We start from the raw sequence: 25,242 nt of genomic DNA, 5'->3' as shown, positions 1-25,242 counted from the left end.
GAACATAGTAGTCAGTATTCAGTCTCTCAAGGGGCTTCAGGTTTACTATGTTAAAACACTATCCGCTCCCATAAATGTAGTACTTCTTTGTATATGTTTAATGCTTTTTTGAGTAACAGTCTTTCCAAGACTAAGTTTTTGAGAACAGCAATATTACCAGTCTTTTTTTCTTACAACTTTCTCACCAGCAGTAAAATAAAACTCAAGAGTTTAAGTGATCAAAGGTTGTAAGACAGACTCAAATTCATGTCCAATTTTAAACATGGTGCTCTCTCTCTATGCTAAACTGTTCTCTTAACATATTTACACTGAATACTTAAAAAGCACTCTGCTGGGCCAGCCACCTTGGAAAACTGAATGTACATGTTCAGATGGCTAACCACTAAAGAAAACGTTTTATCAAATGCTTACATCTATACTGCTTAAGGATGAGCAGACATTTTAGCATCCCATTAAATACATGATATTAAAGTAAATTTAAGGCAAAGTGTTAACTATTTAATAGAGTGTGTAAGACTAATAAGAAAACAATGCGTTATATCTTAATTTACAATCCCTACAGACGGCTGTCAGCAGCTCATGCTGGATTACCAGATGAAGACTGAATACATGGGCCAATAAGTAGTAACATGAGAATAAGCAGGAAGTTTTTGTATTCTGTTACAAAAGCTTGAGCTAATTTTTCTTACTATAACTTATGGACTGTTATAAAACAACATTCTATTTTGATTTAAATAAACAGGAAAAAAATTATTTACATACTCTTCTTAATGTTTTTGGTTTGTGGATGTGGCTGAATTCCTCCGGCTAGAAGTCCATAGGTGCTTATTCGTTGTACAAGACTTGCTACATTCCCTTGCCTTTCCCGTTTGATGGGCAAATTGTCATCCTTGGATTCTGTCTCTCTCTTAATTTCCTACAAAAGGGGAAATCAGCAAATAGGCAAATTAAGTTGTATTTTATTAAATTCTCAAATGTAAAATACCAAAACCAGGTACAGTGATTATTATATAAAACATAATATCAACAGTTTTCAACCTTTTTCTCTGCCCACACATATCTAAAGAATATAACACACTTTGGTAACAATGACTTATTAGGAGTTTAAGTCTTATCAGAACTAGAGATAGAGGTAAACAAAGTGAGGCTGAAACACCACCTCTATCCCAACACACAAAGAAACCCTGCAATCATAAACAAACAATAAGACAAACAATAATTCTAAGTCAGGGAACTGGGCAAACTTTTTCTATAATGGGCTAGTTAGTAAAATATGGATTTGCAAGCCATACAATCTCTGTTGCAACAATGAACTCTGCCATTTGTAGTGCAAAAGCAGTCATATACTTGAATGAATGAACAGAGCTATGCTCCAACAAAATTTTATTTATGAACACTAAAATTTCAATTTCATATAATTTTTCACATGTCATTAAATATTGTTCTTCACTCGAATTTTTCCAACTATTTGTATAATTCCTAGCTAGCATTCTCAGCTCATGGACACTATAAAAACAGGTGGTGTTTAGATTTGGCCCATGGGCTATAGTTTGATAAACCCTAAGTCATAGGTCTAACAAAAGATAGGTGAATCTTCATGAAAAGAAGTATGAAGTTTTATTGGAAGACATAAAAGAAGACATATGAAAGAGAAGTCATGCCATGTTCAGTGACTGAAAACTCATTATCATAAAGATAGCATTTTCTCTTAAAACTGATGCAATGATGCAATGCAACTGAATAAATATATCACAGATTTGGGAGAGCAATTAAATAAACTGGTTCTAAATTTGTAGAGAAGAACAAAAGACCAAGAACACCCAAAATACTTCAGTGAAAAGAAAGTGAGGGGACTTTTTTTTTAACCAAGATATAAAGAAAAACTGTATGATACTATAAATTAGTGTGTACTGGCATATAAACAGACATACTGATAATGAAACAAAATAAAGAGTCCATAAACAGACAAACTTGATTTACAACAGGCAAAAAGTGAGGGGAAAAAACTGAAGCTTAAAACACATGGTGCTTATAATGCTCCACATTTAGGGAGTAGGGAGTGAAACTGGATTCCTACTTCACACATTTGATATTAAAATTAACAGTTTCTGTTCATTAAAAGTAACCATGGAAAATAAAGCAAATCACTAACCAGGAGGTATTTTTCACATATAAAGTTAACAAAGAATCTGTATCTCCAGGTGTTTATGTCTACTGCAATGTTAACTAGTTGTTACTCTCTAGCTGGTAGGATTTCAGATTACTTTGACTTCTTTATACTGTTCAGAAGTGTTTGATGCTTGCTTTGTTTGTGTTTTTTAACAAGGCATATCATTTTGCAAACAGAAAAAAAGTTTTCCATTTTGGGAAAACTGTTAAGTTGGTGAAAAATTCTGAAAATTATTAAAGTACAAATCATAGAAGACACACAAAACATTTCACACTATAGTGACTGCTTCATTTTTATTGATAATGTACTTAAGGAAAAACACTTCAATTTGCTATTAATACATGACACACCATATGAAAATCTCACAGTTTTCAGACTGCACTAAGTATTTTTCAATCTAATGAAAATATGAAATCTATGTAAAAACTGGTAGTTACAACCTCAACATGCCAAGGAGTATTCATTTTGGATTCTCCTGAACATCTCATGAGCCACCTACATTTTATTTATTTATTTTTAACATCTTTATTGGAGTATAATTGCTTTACAATGTTGTGTTAGTTTCTGCCGTACAGCAAAGTGAATCAGCTATATGTACACATATATCCCCAAATCCCTGCCGTCTTGTGTCTCCCACCTTCCCTATCCCAACCCTCTAGGTGGTCACAAAGCACGGAGCTGATCTCCCTGTGCTATGTGGCTGTTTTCCACTAGCTATCTGTTTTACATTTGGTAGTATATATATGTCCATGCCACTCTCTCACTTCGTCCTAGTTTACCCTTCCCCCTCCCTGTGTCCTCAAGTCCATTCTCTATGTCTGCGTCTTTATTCCTGTCTTGCCCCTAGGTTCTTCAGAAACTTTTTTTTTTGATTCTATATATATGTGTTAGCATACAGTATTTGTTTCTCTCTTTCTGACTTACTTCACTCTGATGACAGACTCTAGGTCCATCCACCTCACTACAAATGACTCAATTCCATTTCTTTTTATGGCTGAGTAATATTCCATTGTATATATGTGCCACATCTTCTTTATCCATTCATCTGTTGATGGACACTTAGGTTGCTTCCATGTCCTGGCTATTGTAAATAGAGCTGCAATGAACATTGTGATACTTGACTCTTTTTGAATTATGGTTTTCTCAGGGTATATGCCCTCTTGCACTGTTGGTGGGAATGTAAAGTGATACAGCCACCATGGAGAACAGTATGGAGGTTCCTTAAAAAACTAAAAATAGAACTACCATACGGCCCAGCAATCCCACTACTGGGCTACCTACATTTTAAAAAGATTAAATGAAAACTAAAAAAGCTGAAAGCTATTGGTACAGGAGACCAAGAACTTGGCTTGATATTCAAATCTTATTCCTCTAGGAAAAGAATTCCAATCTGACCAAATGTGAGACAGCAGACAGGTTCAAGAGACAAGATGACCTGGGTATAAATCTTGGTTCTATCCTGTTGGCTAGCTAAATAACTAGATATTTGTGTTATCTTTTAATAAAATTAACCACATAAACAAGTATGATATATTAATACAATGACAATGTCTCCCACTTCTAAAAATATTAATTTACAACATATTGCTCAAGATCTAGAAACATTTTGAGGACCTTCAATATTCACTGAGACATAATCAAATCCATAAATATTAGGTATAATAAATCTTCTGAGGACAAAAAACACAAAAGGGGAAGGAAAACAAAATTAAAATATATACAGTCTACACTGAATAGGGAAAACTCAGGTTTACAGCCTTCCAAATACATAGTGCCAACTACGATGTTATCAAAGGTATCAAGCGACTTTCAGCTCCAAGCAAAATTACAAATAGGGTAAAGCCTGCTTTAGGCTCCACCCCCTCCGCCTCTGGAACCTCTCCCTGCTACAAACTACTACCACCAGATACACACACACACACACACACACACACATACACACACACACACACACACGATCTCTCTCTCTCTCTCTCTCTCTCTCTCTCATCAACCTATTCTCTTCCCTCGTTCCTGGACACATAGTATCTCCAAATTACTCTTTGGCTATCATCTTAAATAGCAATTATATTGAGTACCTATGAAGTGTTACTAAGGCTTCCAGTGTTTCTTCCTTCTTCTGCCCTTTGTTTCCTTTTACCTAGTCAGCCAGTAAATAAAATACATATTAACATTATAGCATCTCTTTCCTACAAACTTTGCTTCCTTTACTGACTTTGAAAATGACTCCAGGAGATGCAGTAAAAGAGGTGTCTTCACTTGAGAAAGTATCATGTATTGAGAAAGCAAACTTAAAAAAACTAAATCTCATCTACAAATGAGGGAAGCCTCCTACACAACAGGTAATGTCAATACAAAATTGGCCAAGTAAAAAATACATTGTGGATAATCTCCATATAGATAAGAATGTACTATATTGATTTGCTTGGTTTCATAAGGATAAGAAAGTAGGATAAGGAGTATGAAGTAGCAAATTAAAGGAAAAGACAAAAAATATAAGCAAATGAGGGGTAGCTTTAAAAAGGTTGGAGAAGATATAGTTACTCTCCATCTACTAAGGTAATCAAATATACTTAATTCTGATTATACTAACCAAAAACAGATAAAAGGTTAATCAATAAGATTCACAAACCACTCCTTCATGTTGAAATGTATCTATTTTACAATTTGGTTATTTGATCATGGCCAGTACATGACCATGATCTGAAAATAGAAAGCAATTACCCTCTACAACCTAGAAGCAAAGGTCACAAAGAATAATAAAAACCAGATTAGATGGCAAGAGCTTCCTTTTACTTTTCAAATGGAATAGACAGATATCTTAATCACCAAATCCCTAAACAGAGTTACAGTCCTGCTTATGCTAATTAAAATCTGAGGAATACAGTAGTCCCTCCTTATCCACAGGGTCCCAAGACCCCCAGTGGATGCCTGGAAATGCAGACAGTACTGAGTCTTACATATACTGTGGTTTTTCCTATATATACATACCTACGATAAAGTTTAATTTATAAATTAGACACAGTAAGAGATTAACAACTGATAATAAAACAGAACAATTATAACAATATACTCTAATAAAAGTTATGTGAATGTCATTTCTGTCTCTCTTTCGAAAAATCTTACAAATATAATGCCTTTTCCATCTTAACTAAGCATCTATCACACACCGTGACCATAACTTTTCCAGTTTGAGGTGAGACAGCAAAACTAGTATGAATTCCTTTTTTCTTCTTCACAATTTCAGACAGAAGATTCATTCTTACCATAGATCTTAGCAACCTCAGCACATGATTTTTTTTTCCTTCCTTATTAAACTTTCATCTTTTCACTTAAAGGAAGCACTTTACGGCTTCCGTTCACATACCTGAAAGGTCAGCATCACTACTCTTAAGCTTTGGGGCCATTATTAAGTAAAATAAGGGTTACCTGAATGTAAGCACTGCAATACTGTGACAGTTGATCTGATAATCAAGAGGGCTACTACTAAGTGATGGGTAGGATATGCTGCACAAAGGGATGATTCACATCCTAGGCAGAAAGGCACGCAATTTAAAACTTATGAATTGTTTATTTCTGGAATTTTCTGTTTTAATATTTTTGGGCCACAGTTGACTGTGGGTAACTGAGGCTTCGGAAAGCAAAACCATGGATGGGTGGGGGGGACTACACTTATTTTTAATTTAACATTCAGGATTTCCAGAAGTGTTATATAAAACTAGTGCTTCCACTTTACGGAAGCATAAATCAGAAGATATGGAAGAGTGATATTACTAAAGAAAAGAAAAATAAGCAGGATTAAATATTTATATGATACATGTCCACTGTTTTAGCTTTGACTGAGTCAATATTGGACCCACAATTGAAAAATTAGGTTTCCAACATAACAAAGTGGTTTACCTCATTCCCAAAATTTTCATTTTGTTTTTTGGAATATAAGTGATAGTATATAAGGTATGATCCAGAGGAACTACCTTGAGTCATTAGATTTTCGTTTTCATTACAATTAAATTAAATAGATATCCACAAAAAACCCTTAAGTCTAAAGAAAAATGACCAACAGGAGAAAATCTCCATAATATGAAATCACTATGTACCTTCTGAGTGCCAACATATCAAAATTTGAAAGGAAAACAATGACAGATATAATATACCAGGGCTATTTTGCAAGTTTCTCAACTTATTCTCTCCCTCAAATATGCTATTCTCCACATAATTGCTGTCTCTCTAATTTTAACAAAGGGCCTCCCTATTTCAGCAGCCCCTCCCCAATTTGGAAAAGGCAAAAATAGGAAAGGAGGGGGGGAGTTATGCACATTCATTGTCAATGGCATCCTACTCCTTTCCTTTTTCTGTCACAAGAATGTTAATGAGAGCCAAGTGAAGTAGAATGGGAAAAACACTAAATAAAGAACCCTTCTCTTAACCATATTCTTTCAGACACACAACACTTACTGAAGTGGACTGAAAATGCCCCCAAAGTTTATGATGGTCATACTTTTCATACTAGTTTTGGTAATTCAAGAATGTTATTTGAGCTTTCAGCCCTAGGATGAAAGAGTTTTAGGATAAGAACTGCAGGGAATGAGGGCTAGAGTACCTATGACTCAAAAGACATCAGGCCTACATGGAGACCCTTCTCTCAAAGCTGCTAGACTCCTTGAGGTCACAGATGACACTGACAAGCAGGTAATGAGTACTGATCCACAAAGCAAAACCAGGAGATATCCCAGAAGTCTAGCTTCTGACACTCAAGCTTTCCTGGTTTAAATTATTTCTACAACTTAAAATATCTTAGCAGAAAGAAATTTATTAACTCTTTAAGGGAAAAAATTAAAATTTAACTTTCCAGGTAAGTCCAAGGTAAACATTAACATGATGTATATAATAATGCCTTGAATTTAAAGTTGTGGTATGAAAAACAGGATGTAAAGGGAGGAGGGGGTACAAATAATTCAGTTTAAAACATTTTCTAGGGGCTTCCCTGGTGGCGCAGTGGTTGAGAGTCCGCCTGCTGATGCAGGGAACACGGGTTCGTGCCCCGGTCCGGGAAGATCCCACATGCCGCGGAGCGGCTGGGCCCGTGAGCCATGGCCGCTGAACCTGCGCGTCCGGAGCCTGTGCTCCACAGCGGGAGAGGCCACAACAGTGAGAGGCCCGCATACCGCAAAAAAAAAAAAAAAGCTTGAAACACATTATCAAGCTCTGAGAACTCTTCAAAAGGGACCAAAATTCCACTTTAAATTTAAAAATATAAGGAACAGCAATTCACTTACCAGCACCTGAGACATCTTCTGTAAACATACTCACTTATTTTTTAAAGCACTAAAGTAAAAACACTGTAACAATAACAGATCATATAATAACCTGTAGCATCTCCAAAATCAGTATGAAGCTCATAAAAAAGCTGCTTCAAAGCTCAAACATTGGGCTTCCCTGGTGGCACAGTGGTTAAGAATCTGCCTGCCAATGCGGGGAACACAGGTTCGAGCCCTGGTCCAGGAAGATCCCACATGCCACAGAATAACTAAACCCACGCACCAAAACTGCTGAGCCTGTGCTCTACAGCCTGCAAGCCACAACTACTGAGCCCGCATGCTGCAACTACTGAAGCCCCTGCGCCTAGAGCCCGTGCTCTGCAACAAGAGAAGCCACCACAATGAGAAGCCCGCGCACCGCAATGAAGAGTAGCCCCTGCTCGCCGCAACTAGAGAAAGCCTGTGCACAGCAACGAAGACCCAACGACCCAACACAGCCATAAATAAATAAATAGATAGATAAATGAATGAATGATTGAATCCTGTGAAGCAACAGCTAGGAATTTAACTGAGAATGCTTACCTTAACAAAATTATCAGGAAACATTCCTCTTCTCCCATTTAGTTCTCCTTCTAGCCATCCTTCCTCCTGTAGTTTTCTCACGTTCCTGATGATTTCCCCAACTCGAATAGTTAACTCATCATCATGTACAGCATCATAGTCATACTCCACAATATAGTCAACTAAAAAAAAAAAGAAATAAACATCTAAAGCTTAATTCATGAAACACTATTAACCATGTTAATAAACTTAAAACTAAGGAAACTGTTTAGCAATGATAATTAATAGTACAAAGGTACCATCAAAGCTTACCTCTGTTTTAAATATTTGGCTACATCAGCAAATTTCTTGATTGCCTGAGTATAATGCACAGTACCAGTTTTAAGCAGGAACCTCTACACAACATGCAATTTACATCGTCACTTATTTTTCCAGTCAGCTAGAGATCCTTTGTGACACACTCTAAAGTGGTTCCCATGATCCCCATCTCTTGATATTCATGTCCTTATGTAATTCTCTCTCCTTAAGTGTGAATATGACCTATGACTGACTTCTAACCAACAGAATATGACAAAGAGGATGGATTTGTATGTGATTACATAAGACTGTAACGTCCACCTTGCTAGGAAACTCTGTCACTTGCTGGCTCTGAAGATGCAAGATGCTTTATTGAGCTGGCCTATGGAGAGGACCGCATGCAAGCAACTGAGGAGGCCTCTGGCTGACAGCCAGCAAAAAACTGAGGCCCTCAGTCCAACAGCCCACAGGGAACTGAATGATGCCAACAACCACGTGAGCTTGGAAGCAGATCCTTCCCCAGTTGAGAACCCAGCCCTGATCAATACACTGACTGCAGCCTTGTGAAGGACTCAGCCATGCCCAGACTGGTGAATCACAAAAACTGTGAGATAATAAATGTATATTGTTTTAAGTTGCTAAGTTTGTGGCAATATTTTTCACAGAACAGTAGAAAATGAATACACCCTGAAATGAAGACTCTTAAGGATCCATTTCACCTCTTTTAAGTATAAGATTTTAGGTTATAATAGGACATCATATACACATAGCATTAACATTTTCACAAGCCATACCTCCATTCATCTTTTCTTCCTCCTATAAAAATGATAAGAAAAAAGAACACTCACACACACACTACAACCAAAAAAAAGGAAAGGGAGTATGGGCAGACACTGCTGGCTGCCAAACCAACAGCCATTCCCACACTGACTCCTCTTCCTTCGTCCTTTCTCACTGAACCTTGATTTTGTTCAGGTATATGGAGACCCTGTCCTTTTACAAATGAGGCTTCTCTCTCAGTCCTAGGGGGTTAAATCTTAACTATTCTAGACCAGCACTTCTCAAACACTAATGTACAATCAAGTCATCCTGTTGACTTGGGAATCTTGCTTAAATGCAGACTGACTAAGTAGGTCCCAGGATACCTAACGCTGCTGGTCAAAGAGGCAAAGGTCTAAAGATAGTTGATTTATAGTTAATTCCATTCATATTCCCTCTCCCTCTCCCTCTCTCTCTCTCTCTCTCTCTCTCTCTCTCTCTCTCTCTCTCTCTCACACACACACACACACACACACAGACTGGTTTTCAAATACACATGTGATGGATCGACTGACCAATACAATGTAAGCAGGGGTTCTGGGAAGGTTTCATTTGACCTTATAAACAAAACACAAGGAAGGAATGTACTCCTGCAGACTCTGGATGTTCTTCAGTGAGAATGTAATGGACAAAACTGCTACAACTAGTTGAGACAAGAAAAACAGCAGATCTGATTAGAAGAGAAGAAAGATGAAAATGGCCTGGATCTTTGCTAGATTCATTAAACTGCTAAGTTAACCAACCCTATATCTCCAATACCTTTAGATTTCTTGTTATAGAAGTAGTTTTTTCTTAACTTTTAAATAAATTCTAGATGGGATTGTATTTGCAGCTGAAAACATCCCAACCTGAGAAGGGAACTAGTGAGAAATTTTTTAAATTTGTGAAAATGGATCCATAACTGATAAAGCCAGAAGCCCAGAGAACTTAAGGAAACTATAACTGAGACATCAAACTGCTCTCCAGAACCCTAGAAAGGCTAGAAATTCAGAAAAGGAGTGCTCATAGGAAATGTAGAACTGAAAACAGGGAAATAAATATCTGTATGGAAGAGCTGACAACCATTATCAACCACAATAACTCTGAGACAATAATGCTATATAGGCAGGTATTTTTTTCGAAGGTAAAAAACTAAAGGGTTCATCTCAGACACACACACACACACACACACACACACACACACACACACACACACACAGAATAGTTTGGGGAAACTAGTATAGCTACTATGGAAGAGTGATGGTTTCTTAGAAAAATGACTGACTACTGATTTCCAGAATTTAGAGGTCTCCAGAGCAATGGGCAGCTCCCAACCTACTAATTCTAAAATAAAACAAGTCCTACCCGCATAAACAGAGTTCCCAATTGGCTTTTTATTTATTGTTTATTCATAAATATGAATAGTACACAATAGTTAATCATGAAAGACCATGATAAATTGAAAAATTACTCCTGGATGAAATATGCACCCACTGCTCCCCTTCCAGAATTATTCAGTCTTAAAGTTATTAGGTGTAGAAAAGCATAGTGCGGGGAGAGGAGGCCAAGGTTGGGAAGGAGTCTGAGAAGGTGTGAGAAGACAGGGGCCAAAAAGAGCAAAGAAGGTATCCAAAGCTGGGGGAGGGGTGGTAGTGATGCTACCAGAGCCAAAGTGGGGTGAGAAGGGTGTCCATCTATGGAGGCTCCCCTAGTGCAGTCTATCAGAACTCTAAGGTAGGGTGAGGAAGGCATTCATGCAGAGGCAACATGATATGGTGTGCCAGCACCCAATCACAGTGGTGAGGGCATCCAAGCTGATGGGCAGCTTAATGAGAAATATCAGAGGCCAAATGGTGTTGGGGGTAGGGCCAGACTTCCATGCCGAGATGTGGGAGGGTGGAGGCAACCTAAAGTGGGGACTAACAGCCCACACAGAAGAAAAGAGTGTCCATATAAGGGTGGGGTGACAGCAGAGATGGAAGACTGATTACATCCAGGGGAATTAATCAAATAAGTAAATATATTAAGAATAATGGAAGCCAAGTTTCTCTATGAAAGGGAGTTACAAATATAAAGGGAAAAGCCTTCATTTGATCCTGTGATATTAAATGGGAATGAGAAGTATCATCATGAACTCATGGTTTTCAATACATAGACATTCACATATATATAAAACACACACACACACCACACACACACACCCCACACACAAGCTCTGTCCACTGAAAGGGCCTGAAACTGCAACATTCCAATGGCAATGAGCAAACCTAATGCCGAGATCTTCTAAAAACCATTTTCTACTGAAAGGAACCAGGAATCCTTGGGAAGATAGGCAATTCCAGGGCTAAGGCAGGAAAAGTACAAAATAAGCCTGAAACATGGTGTTGTGGCAGAAAGCAAAGAAATTCTCAAAAAAAGATAAGGTGATGCCAAAGGACACAGAGAAGTTATATCAGAATGGCTCCTACTCACCAAGTCAGGACAATCTGAGCATCAAAGTAAATAACGACTGTAATAGAATATACCCCACTGAATAAAGTAAGAAACTATACATAAATGTTAACTTCTTAAATTTTATAACTGAATTGTGATTAAGTAGGAGAAGATCCTGATTTGTAGAAAATACTAAAATATTCAGGAGAAAGGCATAAGTCAGGAAAAAATTCTTTGTACTGTACTTTAAACATTTCTACACCTTAATGTTTAAAAATTTAAAAGGATTTAAACATGTACAAATTTTTATCTTCAAGAGATGTAATTAAGTTCATAAAATCAGAACAGAATGCTATGAAAAAATGAGAAAATAAAAAGCATTTGAAAATGCATCTTCCAAAATGTCTTTTTTTTTTTTTTTTGCAGAGGTGGAGACAAACCCAAAAACCTTTACAAAAAAAGGTAAAGGAAAGAGACATAAAGAAAATATGAAAGCAAATGTGACACAGATGATCAATCCAGACAATCCAACATCCAATTAACAGTTCTAGGGGGGAAAAAAAGAGAAAAATAGAGAATAGACAATGAAATAATACAAGAAAATATTCCAAAGCTATATGAAACATATCTTCAAATACAAAGAGGTCGGTGAGAGTCCAGTACAATGAACAAGTAAAAAAGTAAGTACTCACATCTAGGTGAAATTTCACAACAAAGATAAACATATCCTAGAAAGCTCTCTGAGAGAGTTCCATCTACAAAAGAATGAGAATCATATTAGGAGATTTCTCATTGGCAATACCAGATTCTAGAAGAAGAAAAATAAAAAGGCAAAGCCACTTAAGTACTGAAGGAAAATGAATTCCATACTCAGTCAAATCAACAGACAAGTATAGGTTATAACATTTTCACACAGACAAGGACAAAGAAAATTAACTCCTACATATGCAATTACATGATATTATCCAGTAAGAACCAAAACAGAGGATGCAAAATTCAAGAAATAGTGGAGCCAGGCTTAGAGTGAGAAAAGTTCTAAGATAGCAATTGTGCAACAAATCTAAGGAACAAACAGTCTCGATTAAGCAAGAGACAGAAAGTTCTAGGAGGTATTTGGTGGCAAAAAGAAATGAGAGACAGACTGTGAAATTTTATACTATCCTGAAGAATCTGGAACTCAAAGAGACAATACAGCTAGATAAGGAGAGGAAAAACTAAAGATGATTACAAACTCCTGGAAAGGCAAAGAGCTATACAATGTTGAAAATATAATCATCATATATACTATTTGGCTGCACAGTAAAAAATATTTACGTGGTCATAATAAAAATCATAACTAGTTTCTGAGTTAACATTGAAAATCAATCTCTAACAAAATAAAAAGACTAAATTATGGTTACAGAAGAAAATATAAATGTTAACAAGCCTTCGCATTATAGTATAAAGTAAAGATTAGGGAGGTTGATAAAGAGAAGGATAGAGGTACTAATATCTTCACCATACAAAGTGCTAAGTCCAGAAATACTATCTTACTTGCTGAAAAGAAAAATAAGAGTATAACTATATACTCAGGATTTAGAAAGGTAACCAAGAGAGAAATAAAACCATATTGAGATAAATGGAAAATAGATGTGAGATTACAATAAGCTAAATCGTTACCTATCATATCAGAAAGTTAAAAAATGAAAGTATCAAATCAAAAAACAGCTATAGAAACTGGGGAAACTTATTATTTAGAAATACAAAAGCCAAAAAAATTAAAACTGAAAGATAAGATAGTTGAAAGTTGTTTCCCTCTGAAGAATGGGAATAGAAGTAGAGAACAGTGAGGAAAGGAAATGCTGTTTTTTCATTATAAGTCTTTTAATACTTTTGTATTTTTATAGCATATGCAGATATTATTTGGATAGGATTTTTTTTTAAAAAGTACTAAGTATTAAAGTGGCTTGTCCAATATTATTGCAAATATGTTTATAACTTATGATTCTATGTGTTATAATTTAAAAGTTTACTGAGTCAAAGATAATTTATTTCTCCTAAAGAAAATACCATATGGTAAATAAGGTTAAATTCTTGCCCTTTTAAACATTCATAATTAGGCTTGCAATACAATGTTAAATAAGGAAGGTTATAAAACATAGGTATAGTAACAACATATTTTTGTAAAAAAGGAAGAAACAAAAATATGCATAGAAAAATATAAAGAGTTACATTCCAAAATGTTAATGGATGCCTGAAGGGATCTAAGATGCTGTTTGTTATCTCCTCTTCTTTCATCTTTAGTAAAGAATTAAAAAGGGTGGGTAGATTGGGAGTTTGGGATTGACACGTATACACTGCTATATTTAAAATAGATTAACCAACAAGGACCACTGCACAGAGGCAGGGAACTCTGCTCGGTATTCTGCAGTAACCTAAATGAGATAAGTATTTGAAAAAGAACTGATACTGAATCACTTTGCAGTATACCTGAAACTAACACAACACTATTAATCAACTATACTCCAATATTTAAAACAAAAAAGAATTAATCTCAGCCAAAAGAGAGGTTAGGAATTGGCCTCATCCTGATCTCTAGGAAGAGTGTTTTTGTTTATTTAAGGACTCTGGAGTTCCTTAGGCACCTCTGTTTACCTGAGGACTTTACAAAACAAGGTCATTATCTTGGGGGCTTCACACTATGCAGCATCTGTTCTACCTCTGGAAGGGCTAGACACTAAAGGTCAGTCACATGGGCAGTCAACTACATCTTCTCTATAAAACTCTGGACACCAAGACTCAAGTGAGCTTCTCTGGTTGGCAATACTCTGCGTGTTGTCATACATCATCACCAGGAGTTAACGCTGTTCAAGACTTCAGAGAGAGAGAATGACATCACACCTGGAACCTGCCTGGACTCTGTCTCATGCTTCTCTCCCCTTGGTCAATTTCCGGTACGCGGGCCTCACTGTTGTGGCCTCCCCCATTGCGGAGCACAGGCTCCAGACACGCAGGCTCAGCAGCCATGGCTCACGGGCCCAGCCGCACCGTGGCATGTGGGATCCTCCCAGACCCGGGCACGAACCCGTGTTACCTGCATCGGCAGGTGGACTCTCAACCACTGCGCCACCAGGGAAGTCCCCCTTGGCCAATTTTAATCTGTATCCTTTTATTATAATAAACCATACCCAAGAGTATAACAGCTTTCAATGAGTTCTGCAAGTCCTTCCAGCAAATTGTCAAACATGAGGGCAGTCGTGGGAACCCCCCAAATCTGCAGTTGTCAGAAGAAAGGGCATTCTTATAAACAATAACCCACACCTTGGCATTTTTCTACAATAAACATATAATAATTGGGTAAAAATAAGTTACTAAAAACACTGATGCTCACTAGACAGTATGTAAAAATTGTATTTACAGAAAAGTTAAAACTGTTTAAATAAAAACTCATTTAATTCATGAGTTTGCTATACAAACTAGCATGCAGGCCATCATTCCAAGAATCAGCACCCTCCATATTGTGCAAACTCAAAAAACTCATTCTTTCATTGAAAACTGGTACATTGCAAAGCAAATTAAACTTTTATATTTCAAACTAAACAAAACTCTCCCACAATTTAAAACAATTGTGTTTGACTGACTAATTCTCTTCACTTTAAGTGCTTGCTTAAAGTGAAGAAATAAATGTTGACGAAAAACATTTGGGAGGAAAAAAAAAAGAAAATGTGTACATCCTGAAAAACACTCTAGGATGTATAAGGTATACAGACCCTTGTCTATCACTAATGGCTCTTTCTACCTGACTCTCTATGAAACCCGTCATTTAAAATTACACATTTTGTTTGTGGATTATTCACCTTTCATTTCAAATGTGACTACCAATGAAAGAGAAAGTAAAATTTAAATTACTTTAGCTACTTAACAGTTTACTTTTATAGTGTGAAGAAAGCAACCCAAATTAATCACATATCATATTTTAGGATTTATGTGATCTGCAGAGTAATAAAGATTTTAAAATATGGCATCAAAAAAGACTCAAAATAAAAGAACACTAGAGATAATTTGGACCAACCCTCACAGGAAGACAACTAAAAAAGCTGGATGCAATATAAAAATCACCTTCTTAGACAGACTAAATTACTAAAAATATATGTTATCAGGTGAAACTGAAGTGAGAACTGGAACCCAGAGAAGTAACTATGATACTGAGGCTACTTTCGCTCTGGAAAGTATTTGCCAATTCTAAAGACATGACAGGCTAAGCAGCACTTTCAGCAGCTTTGCCGTTCTAGGATTTGAGAGTGGAGTTCAGGAACTATCGAGGGTGGTAACTCTGAGAATCTACATGCACACTTTGGGAAAGGACCCTAAATAACTGCACCCAAGCACCGTAGCCCAGTTTAATGTTATGTGGATGACTCAAGAAACCTCATACCATTCAAGTGGTTCAAGACAAAAGAGAAGTAGCCGGAATCCTCTCTGGGAGAAGATAACCTAGACATAAAATTATGTCAAGAAATAGTTTTAGTCTACAACATCCAGAGACAAGGAAACATAACCAGGCATGTAAAATGCAAAAACATCATAAATAAGTACCTAGAGAAACAAGAAACAACAGAAACATTTCAATGAACTCCATATACTGAACTTACCAGACACAGACTTTAAAACAATAACATTTACCATGTTCAAAGATATAAATTACAGATTGAAAAACTGACACAAAGCTCAGTACTGCAGACAGTGAGAAAACAAACTTGAACCACACAGGTATTCTAGAACTGAGAAGACAATAACCAAAAATAGAAACTCAATAGATGAGTTTAAAAGTATATTACATACAGCTTCAGAAAACTAGCTAAAGGGCGGACAGGTAAATATCAACAGAAACTAACCAAAATGCAGTTAAGAGGGACAAAAATATAGAAAATATAGATGAGAATGTAACAGACATAGAAGATATACTAAAACAGTCTACCATGTTTAATTAGAGTCCCAGAAGGAGAAAATAAAAACTATCTGAAAAGTTAATAGCTATGAACTCACCAAACTGATAAAAGACATCAATCCATGGAGTCAACAAGTCTAAGCAATTCCAAATGGAATAAATAAAAAGAAATCTGCAACTCAACATAGTAAAATTGCAAAATATCAAAAAGGAAACAAATTCTTAAAAGGTTACCAAAGAAGCAACACTGAAATGGGCTTCTCAGCAGCAACAGCAGGAGCCAGAAAGCAGCAGTTTTGTATTTTCAAAATGCAGAAAGAAAATAACTGCAAATCGTGAAGTCTGTACCAGAGAAAATATACTTCAAAACAAAAGCAAAAAGATAAGCATGGGCATCATCAGAAAATCTACAAACAACAAATGCTGGAGAGGGTGTGGAGAAAAGGGAACCCTCTTGCACTGTTGATGGGAATGTAAATTGATACAGCCACTATGGAGAACAGTATGGAAGTTCCTTAAGAAACTAAAAATAGAATTACCATATACTGGGCATATACCCAGAGAAAACCATAATTCAAAAAGACACATGCACCACAATGTTCATTGCAGCACTATTTACAATAGCCAGGTCATGGAAGCAACCTAAATGCCCACTGACAGACAAATGGATAAAGAAGATGTGGTACATATATACAATGGACTATTACTCAGCCATAAAAAGGAACGAAGTTGGGTCATTTGTAGAGATGTGGATGGATCTAGAGACTCATACAGAGTGAAGTAAGTCAGAAAGAGAAAAACAAATATCGTATATTAACGTATATATGTGGAATCTAGAAAAATGGTACAGATGAACCAGTTTGCAAGGCAGAAATAGAGACACAGATGTAGAACAAACATATGGACACCAAGTGGGGAAAGTGACGGGGGGGTGGTGAGATGAACTGAGAGATTGGGACTGACATGTATACACTAACATGTATAAAATAGACAACTAATAAGAACCTGCTGTATACAAAATAAATAAATAAAATAAAATTTAAAAAAAAAAGAGAAGCAAAAAGCAGAGTTTGCCACACTGAAAGAAACTCTGAAGGTGTTTTCTGAGCACAGCAGGAAAAGGGGAACACATCCAATATCCAGAAAGAGATGCACAAAGGAAAGAAGCAAAAGAGTGGTAAATATATAGGTATATAAACACTGAGTAAAATAAGAAAAAATTAACTCAAAATGGATTAAAGACTTAAACTTAAAACTTGAAACCACAAAACTCCTAGAAGAAAACATAGGCAGTAAGCTCCTTGTCATTGGTCCTGGGGGTGATTTTTTGGATTTGACATCAAAAGGAAAGGCAACAAAAGGAAAAATAAACAAGCGGAACTACATCAAACTAAAAACTTCTGCATAGAAAGGAACCCATGAACAAAATGAAAAGACGACCTACAGGATGGGAGAATATATTTGCAAATCATATATCTTATAACGGGTTCGTAAGAACTCATACAACTTAATAGCAAAAGAAAAAAAAGAAAAAAACCAGTCTGATTTAAAAATGGACAGAGAATCAGAATAAACATTTTTCCAGAGATTCCATACGGATAGTCAACTGGTAATGAAAAGATACTTAACATCACTAATCATCAGGGAAATGAAAACAAAAACTTCCAGCTATAAAATAAGTAAGTCCTGGGGATGTATTGTACAGCATGGCGACTATAGTTAATAAAACTATATTGCATACTGCAAAGTTGCTAAGACAGTAAATCTTTTAAAAGTTCTCATCACAAAAAAAAAAAATTGTAACTATGTATGGTGACGGATGCTAACTAGACTTACTGTGGTGATCATTTCTCAAAACATATAAATTTCAAATCATTATATTGTACACCTGAAACTAATATACTGTTATATGACAGTTATACCCCAACAACAACAACAACAAAATCATAAATAAGAAGATGAAAAAGGAGGAGGAGGAAAAGGGAGGGGGAGGATGTGGAAATTTTAAATATTAGGAAGATTAACAACAGCTATATAAATCAGGAGTTAAAGTATTCTAAGATCCCTGTATGGTACAGAAGGAGAGTAAAGGTAGCAATTAATATTAGATTTTTAAAAGTGAAAAAGGCATGTGGTAATCACTAAAATAATACAGTATAAAAATGCTAGACACAAACAAACAAACAAACAAACCTGACTTGCAGTTTCAGCTCCAACATGGAAGAAGCTTGGAAACTGTCACTCCCACCCTTACAAGAAGAAAGTTAAACAAATGGAAAATCAGTGACTTTCCTTGGACGCATCAGAGAATTTAGGACACAGGGCAAACCACCACCTCAAGATACGGAGAGACAGGCATATCCAGAGAGTCACAGCTAAGATCTACTAGATCATCTCAAGTAGAAACCACTGGAGTCATAAACTGGTAAGAACGCTGTACTAGTTTCCCAGGGCTGTCATAACAAACTATTACAAACTAGGTGACTTAAAACAAACTATTTTATTCTCTCATAGTTATAGCTTTGGTGGCCAGAGTACAAAATCAAGGTATCATCAGGGTTGGATCTTTCTGAAGACTGATATAGAACTGCTCCACACCTCTATCTTGGCTTCTAGGGGCTGCCAGCAACCTCTGGTATTCCTTGGCTTGCATAATTCCAACCTCTGCCTCCATGGCCCTCCCCTTCTGTGTCTCTGTCTCCAAACTCCTTCTCCTTACTCTTCATAAGTACACCAGTCACTGGATTTATGGCCAATCCTAAATCTAGGATATCATTTTAAGATCCTTAGCTACATCTGCAAAGACTCTATTTCCAAATAACGTCACATTGATACGTACCAGGACTTAGGACTTAGACATAACATTTTGGGGGCAAAAAGTCAATCTACTACAAAAACTGAAAACAAAACCTTTGATGAATTGCTGGAGGCTAAGTATGGAATAGCATGAGAGTAGAAAACTTCTGGGGACCACAGTCTCAGGGAAGCCCCCACCCTTTTGTGGGTTTTACTTCCAGGAACCCCACCAGGTTCTCACAGTGAATCTCCTTGTGGTTCTGGCAGAGAGAAAAGGGAAAGTAATCATTGTGAAATAACCAGTACCCAAAACACAGACCTACTCTCCAGGAAAAAGACTTCACCAGGTCCTGATCCGACCTGTGGAAAGGGTATAAGGGCATTTCTCTGATTCCAGTCCCCTCTTACCTTTCTGTCTCACATGGAGAGGTGAAGGGGTGGGGAAATAAGAAAGACCTCACAGTCCCAGGACACAGACCCACCAGTAGTTTGAGATTTAATTGTAAGATTATAGGATGCTTCCTCTTCCCAGCACCTTACAACCATACCCATGGGGCTCCATTATAATAAGTTAATTACCACTGAAAGAGTTACATAATGCAGATTCTATCTGAGAAGGATTAGGTAAACCCAAAGACAGCAGGGGAGACAAAACAAGGACACTAAAGGAATTTGATGCCTCTGGCACCTACAGCTAGAACAAATATTAAAAACAGTACACTCCTAGCCAGATTAATATAAAACCTCATACTGGGGACTTCCCTGGTGGTCCAGTGGCTAAGAATCTGCCTTCCAATGCAGGGGACACAGGTTCTATCCCTGGGTCAGGGAACTAAGACCTCACATGCTGCAGGGCAACAAAGCCCGCAGGCTCTAGAGCCCGTGTGCCACAACTAGAGGGCCTGCGCGCCGCAACTACTACGCCCACGCGCCACAACTAGAGAGAAGCCCGCATGCCACACAGAGATCCCACATGCTGCAACTAAGACCCAATGCAGCCAAATAAATAAATTTAAAAAAAAAACCTCACACTAAAGACCTATTGATCTCAGCTCCTTTTACCTAATACATCATGTCCAATTTTCAACAAAAAATTACATGTCATGCTTTTAGAAGGCAAGAAAAACACAGAGCCAGACTCAAGTATACATGCATTTTGAAATCAAACAGGGAATTGTAAATAACTGTAATATATGTTAAGGGTGATAATGGAAAAAAACAGATAACACGCAAGAACAGATGTATAAGGTAAGCAGATAGAGACTCTAAGATAAACAATCAAAAGGAAATGCTAGAAATCAAAAAACACTGTAACAGAAATAAAGGATGCCATTGGTGGGCTCATCTACCAACTAGACACCACCAAGGACAGATTCAAGAAGCTTGAAGATAGGTCAACAGAAACTTCTTGAACTAAAATACAAAAAATAATAATTTTTGAAAAAACAAAACAGAACATCCAAGAACTGTTGAACAATTTCAGAAGATATAGGGACTCCCCTGGTGGCGCAGTGGATAAGACTCCATGCTCCCAATGCAGGGGGCCTGGGTTCGATCCCTGGTCAGGGAACTAGATCCCACATGCATGATGCGACTAAGAGTTCACATGCCACAGCTAAGGAGCCCACGTGCCGCAACTAAGACCTGGTGCAACCAAATAAGTAAATATTAAAAAAAAAAAAAAAAAAGATACACATGAAGAAAACCTCAAAGTTTTGGTAGTTTGGTAGTTTGATATAATCTGAATAACTATTTTTTAAATTGAGTTTGTAGTTTAAAAACCTCCCAAAACAAGAAATCCCAAGGCCCAGATGTTTTCCCTGGCAAATTCTACCAAACATTTAAAGAAGAAATCTGCCAATTCTACATGGTGAGATACTACTACACACCTATTAGAATGACTAAAATACCACGAAGATGTGAAGCAACTGACACTCTAATATATTGCTAGTGACAATAAAAAAAGCAAAAACAACAGGTATAGACACTCAGGAAAAGAGTTTGGCAGTTTCACATAAAGTTAAACATACACTTACCATATGACTCCCAGCTACACATACTCTGGAGAAGTAAAACTTAGGCTGACATAAAAACCTATGCACAAATGTTTACAGCAGCTCTGTTCTTAACTGCCACAAACTAGAAAAATCCCAATGCCCTTCAATGGACAAACGGACTAAAAAAAAAAAAAAACCTCGTACAGTCATACAATGCAATCCTACCCATACGAAGTGCCTCTGGTAATGCTGCAAATGCTCCCAAGAAACAGAGAAAAGGCTGAATTGCTTGATAGGTATCAATACACCGATTGAGGTCTGCAGCTGCAGTTGACTGCCATTTCAAGATAACTGAATCCAGGGTAAGAACTATTGTTAAATTTAAAAAAAAAAAAAAAAGGATATTTGTGAAGCTGTCACTGCAGCTGTGCCAGCACAGCGAAAACCATGCACTTTTTATTTCATACTGAAAATACAAGTTTTAATTCAGGATTGCTGTAAGAAAGGCATACCTATAGACTCTAATAAGATTCAAGAAAAAAAGCAAAGCCATTACATGACAACTTAAAGCAAGAGGAAGGTGAAGCATCGAAAGCTGGAGAATTTAATGCCAGCAAAGGATGGTTTGTTAATTTTAGAAAGAGGTTTGCCTTTAAAAATGCCAAGATAACACGAGAAACAGCTTCTGCTGACCAAGAGACAGCAGAAGAGTTCCCAAATGCCATTAACAAAATAATTTAGGGGGCTTCCCTGGTGGTGCAGTGGTTGAGAGTCCGCCTGCCAATGCAGGGGACACGGGTTCATGCCCCGGTCCGGGAAGATCCCACATGCCGCGGAGCGGCTGGGCCCGTGAGCCATGGCCGCTGAGCCTGCGCGTCTGGAGCCTGTGCTCCGCAACGGGAGAGGCCACAACAGTGAGAGGTCCGCGTACTGCAAAAAATAAAAATAAAAAAATAATAATTTAGGAGAAAGGATATCCGTCTGAAAAGGTTTTTAATGCAGACAAAGGTGCCCTATTCTGGGAAAAAAAGTCACAGAGGACATTTATTAGTGAAAAAAAAGAGAGAGAGAAGCGACCACTAAGATTTAAGGCAGGAAGGGATAGGCTGACACTACTGTTTTGTGCAAATGCAGTCGGGTTTATGGTCAGGATTGCTCTCATCTATAAAGCTGCTAACTCCCGAGCCCCGAGGAAAAAGATTAAACACAAGCTTCCAATCTTTTGGTTATAAAACAAGAAGGCCTGGATGAGACTCAATCCAGAAAAAGGACTGGGGACTTCCCTGGTGGCGCAGTGGTTAAGAATCCACCTGCCAATGCAGAAGACATGGGTTTGAGCCCTAATCCGGGAAGATCCCACATGCCGCGGAGCAGCTAAGTCCGTGCGCCACAACTACTGAGCCTGCGCTCTAGAGCCCACAAGCCACAACTACTGAAGCCTGCGTGCCTAGAGCCCATGCTCCGCAAAGAGAGAAGCCACCGCAATGAGAAGCCTGCGCACCACAATGAAGAGTAGCCCCCGCTCCCTGCAACTAGAGAAAGCCGGGGCGCAGCAACAAAGAGGAAAGAGAGGGAGAGAGGGAGAGAGGGAGGGAGGGAGGGAGGGAGGGAGAGAGGGAGGGAGGGAGAGAGGGAGGGAGGGAGGGAGGGAGAGAGGGAGGGAGGGAGGGAGGGAGGGAGGGAGGGAGGGAGGGAGGGAGAAAGCAAGAAAGCAAGAAAGAAATCTTGTCAGTAAAGGACTATTTTTTTTTTTAACATCTTTATTGGAGTATTACAGTGTTGTGTTAGTTAATAACATATATACTAACATACGTATATACGCATACGTATATCCCCATGTCCCCTCCCCCTCATGCATCTCCCTCCCACCCTCCTTATCCCACCCCTCTAGGTGGTGGCAAAGCACTGAGCTGATCTCCCTGTGCCAAGCAAGGACTACTTTTTAAAGTTCTTTTGATATTAGACAATGTCCCCTGGCCACCCAGAACCCCATGAGTTCAACAACAAAGGCATCAGAGTTACCTACTTGCCCCTGAACACAATGGCTCCAATTCAGCCTCTAGATCAGGAAGTCAAAGGACCTTTAAGGCTCATCACACATAGTACTCTACAGAAAAGACTGTCAATACTTATTGAAGAGGACCTCCATACAGAGATCATGAAAGTCTGTAGTGGCACTAATGAAGATGCTATTGTTGTTATTAAAAAAAAAAAAAAAAAAAAAAAGCTGTGAAAGCCATCAAGCCCAAAACAGTAAATTCCCACTGGAGAAAACTGTGTCCAGTTGTTGTACATGACTTCACAGCATTTACAACAGAGCCAGTCAAGGAAATGATGAAAGAGTATAGATCTGGCAAGAAAAGGTGGAGGGTGAAGGGTTTCAAGGTATGGATCTTGGAGAAATTCAAGAGCTAACAGACACCACACCAGAGGAATTTAACAGAAGATGACTTGAAGGAGATGAATGCTTCCAAACGAAACAATGAGAAAGACGACATAAAAACAGCAGTGCCAGAAAACAAACTGACAAATTTGTTTATTGATAGTCTGGCAGAAGGGTTCTGATTATTCAAGACTGCTTTTGACTTCTTTTACAAGATGGATCCTTCCATGATACAGGCACTGAAACTAAAGCAAACTGTGGAAGAACGATTGGTACCTAAGGAAACATTTTTAGAAAAAGCAAAAAAAGTCACACAAAAATTATATTTCTGGGGCTTCCCTGGTGGCGCAGTGGTTGAGAGTCTGCCTGCCGATGCAGGGGACACGGGTTTGTGCCCCAGTCCGGAATGATCACACATGCCGCGGAGCAGCTGGGCCCGCGAGCCATGGCCGCTGAGCCTGCGCATCCGGAGCCTGTGCTCCGCAACGGCAGAGGCCACAACAGTGAGAGGCCCGCGTACCGCAAAAAATATATATATATTTCCGTAATGTTATACCAAGCGTTCCTGCCTCTCCTGCATCCCCTTCCAACTCTTCCGTCTCTGCCACCCAAGCCAGCAAGATCAACTGCTCTTCCTCCACCTCCTCACAGCCTACCCAACGTGAAAAGAAGGATAAGGACCTTTATGACTATCACTTCCACTTAATGAACAGTAAATAATCATCATGCCTTACAGTTAATAAACTTAACTGTTGTGTGTGTCTTCATGTGAAAAATCTCGTAACTGTACAGCAAGAAATGTATGAGACGTTTCTGTTTCATCATCATCACCTAAGTATTCATGTAGAACATCGTGTGCAAGACTTGTATTGAAGCAGAGAGCCAGTCCTTACATAGGCATGGGTGATAATTAATATAAAGCTAATGTCTTAGTTTTCTTACTGTTTTATAACTTGGCTTTCAAAGAATTACATTATCATACAGTACATCTATCTCTCTCATAATTGGAGAAACTGTATATTAGCCTATCATCACAGGTGTTTTTTTTAAATGTAACAATATTTACATACTGTATTGTGAATACGACTGCAATATTGTATGCCATAATTTTATAACAATTTATTCACTAGTGTAAAGGCTAGGCTACCATGAAGCAACCATATCAATTATACTAGGCTACCATAAAGCATTAATATTGCTGCTTCTTTATTATCAATGTATGAATCATTATACCTATAAATATGAATTCATTTTTCACATTATCTTTTCATTTTTTGATGTCTAGTGTTAGTAATACCTATAACATCTACAGTGTTTTGTATCATATAAGACAATATTGACTTAGCTACTGATAGACAATTCATCTTGTAAACCAATGACAAATTTATATCAATAAATACAGTACAGTACTAATAAATGTATTTTCTCTTCTTTATGATTTTCTTAATAACATTTTCTTTTCCCTAGCTTACTTTATTATAAAAATGCAGTATGTAGTACATATAACATACAAAATATGTGAAAATAAACTTTATGTTATTTGTAGAGCTCCCAGTCAACAGCAAGCTATTAGTAAAGTTTGGGGGGAGTCAAAAGTTATATGCAGATTTTCAACTTTGCAG

General features: G+C 37.6%; 1 protein-coding gene across 3 annotated transcripts in view; it reads right to left on the bottom strand.

The window, feature by feature from the left end:
* Window positions 1-25,242, bottom strand: part of CD2AP (CD2 associated protein) — a 106,156-nt gene that overhangs the window by 63,579 nt on the left and 17,335 nt on the right. For 2 of the 3 annotated variants that reach the window (XM_033423861.2, XM_033423863.2), the window contains exons 2-4: window positions 12,210-12,272; window positions 8,011-8,171; window positions 763-916 (exon numbers count right to left, since the gene is read on the bottom strand). In XM_033423861.2, the coding sequence (XP_033279752.1) occupies window positions 763-916; window positions 8,011-8,171; window positions 12,210-12,272 (378 nt within the window). The remainder of the gene's footprint in view (window positions 1-762; window positions 917-8,010; window positions 8,172-12,209; window positions 12,273-25,242) is intronic. The other variant, XM_033423864.2, reaches the window with a different exon arrangement.

This window comes from Orcinus orca, chromosome 10 (assembly GCF_937001465.1).
Source record: "Orcinus orca chromosome 10, mOrcOrc1.1, whole genome shotgun sequence".
Taxonomy (NCBI): Eukaryota; Metazoa; Chordata; class Mammalia; order Artiodactyla; family Delphinidae; genus Orcinus; species Orcinus orca.
This window is presented reverse-complemented; position numbering and strand designations above follow the sequence as displayed.